At 30.8% G+C, this 10,495-nt stretch overlaps 1 protein-coding gene across 7 annotated transcripts in view; it reads right to left on the bottom strand.

Moving 5' to 3' along the window:
- The window catches only part of LOC106458089 (dnaJ homolog subfamily B member 6-like), a 62,094-nt gene that overhangs the window by 8,343 nt on the left and 43,256 nt on the right, over positions 1 to 10,495 (bottom strand). For all 7 annotated transcript variants that reach the window (XM_022384211.1, XM_022384216.1, XM_022384213.1 and 4 more), the window contains 2 exons: positions 6,800 to 6,909; positions 3,626 to 3,856 (listed from right to left, as the gene is read on the bottom strand). In XM_022384211.1, the coding sequence (XP_022239919.1) occupies positions 3,626 to 3,856; positions 6,800 to 6,909 (341 nt within the window). The remainder of the gene's footprint in view (positions 1 to 3,625; positions 3,857 to 6,799; positions 6,910 to 10,495) is intronic.

Below are 10,495 nucleotides of genomic sequence, written 5' to 3'. Positions count from 1 at the left end.
AAATGATTCATAACAAATAATACTTTAAAAATTGAGACTTGTTTTTGTCTTTTTCTACATCATTCATACTGGAAAGGTCTACGAAATGAAAGCTGGTAAAATCAATTGTGTTTTATTGTTCAAAATTTCCAAAGTATCTGATTAACTTTAGAGCTGTTATTCTTTGATAGATTGTTTAGGCAGAGCATTCATAATGAGTGCACTGGAATGGGTGACAATTGCCTGTTGTAGAAAAAAAAACAAGTGCAGAGGACGACATTTAGAAAATCTTCCAACTTTTGTCTTCAGGTCAGTGTGTGTCCAATCCAATACTGGTACGTATTTAGATTTACTAACCCAGAGGTGGTCAGAAATTTGTTGGATTTCTCTTCGTTTCTTGCTTGACTTATATGGTAGTTGAAGCTCAGATGTTGATTAAAACATAGGGGACTTGCCTATGATATTTGTGATTTTTAATTTGCTTGCATGGGTTGCCGGATCAAGTGAAAGAAGAGGCAGAGAAGAAGACTGGAAATGTTGTTTTCCTGTTGTTGAACTTGTTGAGAAAGTTGTTGCTTTTGTTTCTAGTCTGGCACACAAGATCAAAGGCTCACGAGCACAGAAACCAGACAGAAAACACCTGCCTCTGAGGGCCATCACAATCTGTCCCAAGAAGAACACAAGCCCAGAACATAGTTTATTGACATTTGAAATTTACAAGGAATATATAACATTTATGTATGATAATAATTTCAGTAGACAATAAGACAAATATTAGATGGAACAAGTGTGTGTAAGTTGTTGCAGGTCTTTTATACTATCCTGGTGGATTGTGGAGGAAGTGATTGGATGTTTATCCCTGGTTCTGATTGGTGGAATGGATGCGTGTGGATTCAACCAATGGTAGCCATAGGTTGTCTCACTTCTAATCCTAAGTATCTGTTTAGTGAAGGCTTTATTGTATTGATGTAGAATGTTTTAAAAAACAATGTTACACCTCTACCTTCATGAAGAACACCACTACTACTATTTACCTCCCCTACATGCAAAATGTTATTGAAAAACTCAAATGCGTATCCAAAAGGTTCAACATATACATCAGGTGAAAATCTTACAAGACAACAAGATTTATCCTAGTAAAAACCTACTTATGGAAAACACAAAAATGTAATCTATGAAATTCCATGTTTCTGTAACAAAACATACATTGGAGAAATGGGAAGACAACTCGGGACAAGAATAAAAGAACACAAAGATGGCACAAGGCTCATGAAAAAAGAAAATTTAGCCATTGCGAAACACACAAAACAAAGTGGAATAAAACTAGAATCATCAACACAGACAAATTTTGGAAAACAAGAAAAACTGAAGAATCTTTCTACATTAACACAATAAAGCCTTCACTAAACAGAGATTTGGGATTGGAGGTGAGCAACCTATGGCTATCATTGGTTGAATCCACATGCAGCCATTTCATCAATCAGAACCAGGGATAAACAACTAATCACAACTCATCCTCCACAATCCACCAGTATACTATAAAAACCTGCAACATCTTACACACTGACCTGAAGATGAAAGACAGAAGAATTTCAAAAAATTGTCCTCTACACTTGTACTTTTTTTCTACAACAAGCAGTTTCTGCCGATTCCAATGTACTCTTCAGTGTTGGTATTCAGACTTTCTAATACAAGTGAATAACTTGAGCATTAATAATAGTATGTACTTTTTAGTCTTATTTTTGTTAATGAAGTCAGGATACTCACTTGCAGTTAATATTTCACTATCACTCATAACAGTTTACTGACTTAGACTCCTGGGCTTCAGTATCAATGAAAACAAAACAATGGTATACACTGTAGACTAATAGTTTCCAAATTGTGTATAGAAACAAGTTGCTAGGAGGTGTAAGAGAGTTTCAAAAAAGAATAATAATTAAGAACATAAAAAAACCTCAACAAAAAAGATTGCACGTTACAGCAGGGGTGTTGCTAACATCAAGGTAAGTGGGATAGGGTGTCATCAGTGAAAAAAGTTTGGAAACCATTGAATCCTTTGACTTGTAGTGATACATTTACAATACATTTTGCAGAAACTTATATTAACATACAAGTTATGGCTCACCTACTGATTTTTAAGTGACACTTAATCTGTTAATTTCTTTAATTATTATAGTACATATTGTTTGTTTGAAAAAAGTAAAATTACAATTCCATAGTACCCTCACCAAATCATTATCCTGAGATTAGCTTTATATGCACTAAATAGTTTTTTTGTATGGAATGCTTAGCCACAAATCAAAGTAGATCACTATAAATCATAGAGTGATTAAATAAACCTTCATTTTTTCCGACGGCCATGTAAAAGGATTGTGAAAGTTTCAAATCTTTTAGCACTCTTTTCTAAATAAAAATTGTACCCCTAAAATTATGTTTGCATCTGTCTTTACACATAACTACAGACAGATAACATTTCATCACATGGCAGTTTATTTTGCCGTGTGGTATAAAGTATTTGAGAAACAGTTTTCTGCTTCACACCTTCAAAGCTTGCAGCTATGATACTACATTTGACAAAAATACACACAAGTCCTATATATAGTTAAATTGAAAATAAATATTTACAAAGTTTCTACTTAAGATAAAATTGTTATGGTAAAATTAAAACAAAGAGATATAAGAGAAGACAGATAATACATTATAGTTTTAAGTGAAAAACAGATAAACTAAATTATTTTTCAAATATAATTGTTTGCAAATCAAACAAGATTCCATGTAAGAAAAGCAAAATATTCTTACTTAGCTAACCTTAGCATTCTTTGATAATCACACTTTTAAATGGTGGAATAATAGCCGAGAACTTCGGGTGTCTTCATCTTGCTTTAGGTTTTAAAAAAATTCTTTTATTACATGATTCTTAAGATCACTAAAGCAGACATTTTGATTAGTGGTTGGAAAATAAGATTTATTTACTTATTTTGGATATTGATGTTAAGAGGGAATGCAGATAGCCAAACAGCACTCACTGCCGACTCCTAGGTTATTCTAATCAAGAGTAGAATTTTACCATCACTATTATATTGCACCCCAACTCCAAAATGCAGAGAATGATCTTAATTATTTGTGTGTGTTTATATATGGTAATGGGAAGGGAGCCACAGTCAGGTACACTAACTGCTAAGCCACACCCAACCATGTAAATAAGGTGGTTGATTGAATTCTCCTTGTGTCAGCAGTTCTTAAAGAAAATTAAAATATAATTAACAAAAAAGTAATTATTTTTGATGAGAAGAGTACATTTTTTAAATACAGTTCACACTACAACACCATCAGCAAGAAAATGTATGCAGACAACAGTGACAGAAATATTAAATATCATACATATTTCTTGCATGTTACATGATTCGTATTTTAAAAAATTATTCAAACATTTTCATTATTATTATTATGATAAAACCTTGTCAAAAAAAGGAAAAAGAAGAGGTACTAAAGTATAAACACTGTAAACAATCAGTTCCATCTTCAAATTAATTACCAAGTACAAATGAAATAAACAAATACAAAACAACCAAATTTACATTGACTAGTGTACATCTAAGTCTCTAAAACACGAGACAACAATAAAAAATTAAAATGAGATGCTTACTCGATACACCTCTACTAGACATACTGCTAGACCTCCCAAAAAATCCTGCAAAAGGATCATGACCAAAGAATTCTCTGAACACTTCCTCTGGATCACGAAATGTAAACCTGAAGAAGTGATTGAAATCCCTATCAAACATGGGGTTCACTCCATAATGTCGTCTGTGGTGACTTCGTCCATGGCTTGAAAGCCCTTCTTTCCCTCGCTGATCATATATTCTTCTTTTTTTTTCTATTGAAAAGATGATTTTAACAAATTACTGATATTCCTTTTTTTTCATGCCAATTAAATATAAATTACTTTATTTAGATAACAATATATGAATGATACTTATCGATGAAAATCATTAATGAGTTATTATTTCTCTTATTTAATTCTTCATTTAAACTGTTTAGTGCAACTAACTCTTTATTGAAAACAAACATACAACATTGAATAGTTTCACAATAAATTAAGCTTTATTAAAAACAGGGGACAGCCCTAAAAAGAATACATTTAAGTAGCATACCATGCTACCACCATCAGAAGTAAGTTAAAATCAGATACCAACTTAAATACCTACATCACCTCCAATCTAAATTATCTTATATTACACCATCTGGACATCAGATGCAACCCTCCCTTAAGAGCTTACAAAATAGATTCCCAGTATTTCATTTCTTACACAACTGGACCACCATCTTTATTTAGAAAAATTTTTTCTCAATTTCTACCGATTCTCTAGTACTTAATTCCCATTTAAACTCAACCTGATTCATCACTATAACATAAGAAGTACTTTCCACATGTTTAGCCTAAAGTTGATTCATTCACTTTACATTTGTCTACCACAATTATGTTTTATAATTCTGAATTTCAGCTTTCTACACATTTGTCCAATAGAAACTCAATCACAGACATGAGGAATTTTGTAAATACCACACTTTAACTTATTCTTTTACACCTGTGAGATGAATTTTAACTTACAATATGGAGAGAAAGTTACACTACAATCTACATATTTTTATTATTACATTACCTTCTGTTATTGAAATACCTTGAATATATGACAAATAAACCCTCATGCCATCTTTTTTACCATTTCCTTTTAACCTTCTACATATGGACATTTTTAATTTATTGCTTTGCTTATTAAACAACCTATCAATAATATTGGGATCATAGCCTATCTCTCTAGATACATGCTTCATAATATGTTGAAAGATTGTGTGTGTGTGACTTAAGTAAAACTTATACAATGTCATTATTTGAACTCTAGTTTCCTTGCATTTTTAAAATGGTCATGTGCATATTCACTCTAGAAATTCAGCAGTAAAGATAATTCAGACTGATTAATATTCAATTCTGGATGTAACTCATGTAATCAAAGTTTTTTTGGTTTTTCACATTTTTCAATTGAAAAGCTTCAGCAAAATAAGTCCATAAAACTTTTTCCATTAATTTGTCCTCCCCACAGGGTACATACAAGCTTTTGGATAGTCAGTATCCATCTTCAGACACAAAGAAAATTCCAATCCTAACTTTAGCAGCAAATACTACCATGAATCTACATTTAATTGTTCATAATTTCATTTTGATAGTTATTTACCCCTAAAGTTAAAAAAAATAAATATAATTCACACTCTAATACATTGGACAGTTCCTTTTCTGGGGTTTCATGAAGAAGTGGTAAATACAAAGAAACAATTTTTCGCTAAAATTAACAAACATTCTATAACTAAAAATAGATAGTTTATTGTGTTTTGCTGTATACAAGGAAACATGATTTAGAACTAAAGATATAGATTAAAACTATTTTAAAATTTAAGATTTATCATTAAATTAAACTTAGAATTGTTCTTATGCTGATATTTCATTTAAATAATTATTTTAAATTTAAAGACTGTTCCATAAAGGCAGAACTCTTGCACCATCTATAAATGTACATGTTCAGGGTGTAACCATGGCTACATGGGCTCTACAATTTGTTGTTTAAGGAGATGGATTAAAGAGCATTCACAATATAAAAAATATAATCAGTAAGCTATTCTTCAACATGGCTTACAAGACTGCGACTTTCTCCCTACTGTACAAAATTTCAGTATTCTAAGAAGCATTTCTATTTAGAAATACACTGAAGAAAATTTAATGCACCACTAGCTTGGATCTAGCTAAGTGGCATCCAAAGAACCACATGACCTACCTTTACAAAAGACTGAAATGAAGAGATATTAAATTCATAGTTTTGATCTTAAAACATTATGAAGAAGAGACTGTACCCACCAACAAATCAAAACACCCACTTTGAAATGTTTACAATCAAAAACACATTAAAAAATTAATTTTTTTTATAAATATAAGCAAAACAAGATACATTTAACAGCAAAAACCCTTCTAAGCTTATCACGAAAGATGTTGCAGGAGCCCAACACTGAAATTACAGAATTTCATAAGACTGACTACACAGCAACATAAAAGTACAGTTATACAAAGGCAAACCAGTCTGCCAAGAAAATACTTATAGAAAATAAACATTCATCACTAAAAAGTTTCTTAACTTGTAACAGACCAAAAACATTAAACCTAAGAGTTAAAATAGTTAAGCTTTTGCCATGCCTTTACAAGACACACAAGGTAAGTAATTTTGAATTTGAATGGCACAAATGGATGAGAATGGTATACCATTCTCCCTGGATGGGATGCCAGTCCATTGCAGGTTAACCCCAGCTAACAGCTAGTAGACTGGAACAAGTGGGGTAAAGCACCTTACTGAAAAGTACAATATGACACTGGCCAGCTTCAAACTCACGACCATCTGACTGCAAGTCTGAAGTGCAAAACCACAGAACCATGTTGTCCCCATCCTATTAGATATTAGCTAAACCTATACAAGAAGTACAATATTTTCATCAGCAGGTTCTTCCTAATCAGATGATTTTAGTCTCCTATGAAATTATTTACTAGTGAAGTAATTATGAAATCTATAAATAATATTAAATAGTTACAAACCTGTCATAACCATTTGGATTAATATGCTTCAGTTTACACAACTTTCAAAGATACATCTAAACATTAAATAATATTATATTATTCATTAATTTCATTCCAATGGTTAAAGCCCCACAAACAAATTAAAAGGTAAATCAATTAAATTTGTACCATAAAACTACATGTAACATAAATCTGAAGCTATACCATCTGATAAAACTTCATAAGCTTCAGAAATTTCTTTGAACTTTCTTTCTGCTTCTTCTTTCTTCTCTGGATTTTTATCTGGATGCCATTTTAAAGCAAGCCTTCGGTATCTATTACAGAAGACAAAAACATCTTTACAGAAAAGTAAAAACCTTCCCCCCAAAAACTAGGGAATATTACTGTTTAAAAAATTTTAAATGTTTTAGATATATCATTTTATGCCTTAAACTTTATTTCCAATTATAATCAAGAGCTTAAGCAAAAGACCTATTGACAATTTTTTAAAAATAAACTAGCACTGCTGTGATCCTGATTTCCTCAAACACAACTTGTATAATTTTATCATTATAAATGATACCGAAAATGTCCGTAAAATTTTTGTCAAAAAATATAATATAGTAAAAATGTAATGATACAGTATATGTAAACAAGCATGTTAAAAGAATAAAACTAAACAGCCTGTACCAACTCTGAACAAGAAAAACCTAAAATAATTACATCATCGTCTGAATACAAAAAAATAGAAGATTAATGTGCCTTCTTAACATTCTATGATCACTCATTTTGCTCTCAAAAACTGGTATCTCAAAATCAACTTAACCTTATTTTGTTTAAGTTACTTTAAGAAATCTACAAGTCGAAAGCCATTTAAAAGTTAATTTTAGTAGCAAATACAAAATATTGGTCATATTTTTTAATGATCATTTTATGTTTAATTGGAAATAAAAGTTAACTTTTACAGGCCAAAGCCAACAACATAAAAATTGTTTCTCTTTCTCTTCTATTACAATTTTTCAACTTTCAATCCTTTTCAGCATAAATGTTCAATGTAAGCATTTTATATTACATATATTAAGTACAATAAAATTCACATATGAAAACTACAGGAAGAACCGTGAAAAATATAATCTGAAATTTTAAAATAAATCAACCAAAAAAATCATATCTTGTCACTATCACACTTTGCACAGGACTTTCCAATTTTTTTTTTTTTATTATATATATAAATACCATGTATGGTTGTCATACTTTGTATACAATGTTAGATAGGTAAAAAATGAAGCCTGCCAAGCTTACTTGTACCTATTACAACAACTTCTTTATTTAACTTTTCCCTGATTAGATAGTTCAGTTCTACTATTTTATTAAAAAATAAAAAGGTTCTACAAGAACATCTTCCAATCATTTAGAATACTATCAGAGATCAAAATATTAAATTCCCCCATTCCAAAGGAATTTAACTTGAGGAATTTCATGTTTTTAGTTGGCTTTCCCCGATCGGGAATACATGATCCATCCGTATTCCTATAATTATGACCAAGGAAAGTGAACATATTGCATGAATTAAAAAAAAAACATTCATGAGGAAATGCAACTTTACATAACGAAATGTAATCTTCCCGATAGCTTTCTCTCAAATGAATGTAATTTTATTAAACTATTTCTATCCCTATGTTAGATGTTCTTGCTTTAGGTAACTTGAACAGAAAAATTCATAAAAACAACTTGTTAGTATTTATCTATACTAAGTTTAAATATGCCTTAATGAATTGCATAAATGACCCAAGTTTTCAGTAAGAAGTGTAAGTAATAGCATTGATGACCTACTGAAGTGATTCTTCCTTAACGATAAGTATTGTCCATTTACGTACATATGTACGTGCAAGTGCATGTGTGGGGTACATTACATAACCATTGTTTTAGCCTTGAAGGGCTACTATTGACCGTGTGCAAGTTTCAAATTTTGTATTCCCCTTACAACTTCCCAGTTTTTGAGAAGTAAGGAAATATCAAATTTTTTTATTGTGTATCTAAAAATAAACCAAGCACAACGATAGTGGTTTATCCATAAATGGTGCAGTACAAAAGTTAAAGAATCTACTCTTGATGTAATAGTTGGGTCCAAATTGCACTGTTGTAGATTCTGAATGAATGTGGCTACATTAGGTACTCAATATCTGACGTGAACAAAACCATATTTAATATTTTGGTAGATTTCATTGTTACTGAACTGTTTAGGATCAAGTTTTAATAATCTAGTAAATTTAGTGCTATTGAACTCTGACAAAGCACTTTCATTACCAGTCTCTTATTTGCAATTATCGCTACTATATTTTAATTCACTGGTTTTATAATACATTTGGCTGTTGTTCTGTAAATCAAAAAAGGGCTTATGTTACAAAACCAAAGAAGTCGTATGTACTTTCAAAACATGTTTTAGAATTATTGACAAGTAGCATTAATATATTGTTCTTTTTCATCAATCAAGTGATAGATTTAATCAAATTAACAATGGGGGAGGATTTTTATTGTAGGTAATGAAATCTTCTATTTGAAACCTACTGTTACGACAGTGGAAGTCAAGTGATGCTGGTAACATGCGATGAGTTTCTAGAAGGATCATGAAGGCTCGAGTGTTTGCCAGACACCCTCTACTTTAATATATAAGCCAGGCAAATAAAGGGAGACAATGATTACAGATAATAGAGTCAAGCTGTAAGTAAAGTGCATGAATCATTGTGAATTCTAGCGTGTGTTGAAGTTAAAGTGACTGTGGAAATTAAGTGTATTGCAAAGTTGTGTTGAGAAAGAATAAACTAATTTTATTTAAGAAAGGACTTGTATCACTGAAGTTCCCGGGAAGAATTTATACGGGAAATTAACAAATGACCAGAGACGTAACACTATATTGACCTTATTTTTATGGTACAGTCTATCAAGAGCTTTGTTTATTTGTTTTTTTACTTGAGCTGCACAAAAAAAAAAACAGCTAAGCATCTGAATTTGGCTTTACCCTAGTATTCAGTAAGTTAAAATTAGCATGAACATTTTGGAAAAGCTTTTATTATTATTATGAAATAATTTTGAAGACATAAAAGAAAACAAAAGACTCCATCACAGTAAAGCATCTCGCAACAATTATGGCACGACAGCTACTGGCTGGTCTTAGTAGAAAAACAAATAGCTATTCCATAATGTAAATGCAGTACTACACATTTTTTTCCAGCTAGGAGTAAACTATTTAGGTATATTTCAGACTGTTAAAAAAAATTACATCCATATTCTAGAGTTCCTTTGTATTTAAACAGCACTAAAGATATTTTGAAGATACCATCTGATAAAACCAGGGATTACAGCTGTAATGAATACATTACATATATTAGGGTTAATAAATTGAGCTTAGCAGTATTATTCATTCTTTACTTGGAAGACTATTTTTATCATACACCTATTTACTTTAACAATGTATTTCTATTTTGAAGAGAAATTTGATTTTTAAATTAAAGCATAGTAACTAGAACTGCTGTAGTTGTTGTTATTGTATGCAGGTTTTTGAATTAACAGCTCCATCTCAGTGGAAATCAATGTATTAAGTTTCTCCAGATACTCACTTACTATGCACTGATAATTTCTTTGGTATTTGGAATCACAGTGTTGAAGCTTCAGTGAAATTCCATACCTTCTAAACTCAATTGATCCAACTAGTTTCCACTACTGGTAAAACATTTCTTAAACAAAACCAACCCTTCTATTAATTTTTTTTACTTTCTTTTATATATATATATATATATATATATATATATACACACACACACTATTATACTACTATAATAATATACTACTAACTAACTACGTATACTATTATTTATTATATATATACACCTTCCCTTCCTTACTAACAAAGTACGGAACGAC

Source organism: Limulus polyphemus, unplaced genomic scaffold, assembly GCF_000517525.1.
Source record: "Limulus polyphemus unplaced genomic scaffold, Limulus_polyphemus-2.1.2 Scaffold415, whole genome shotgun sequence".
NCBI classification, from domain to species: domain Eukaryota; kingdom Metazoa; phylum Arthropoda; class Merostomata; order Xiphosura; family Limulidae; genus Limulus; species Limulus polyphemus.
Note: the sequence above shows the minus strand (reverse complement) of the source record. Positions and strands in the feature narration are given on the sequence as shown.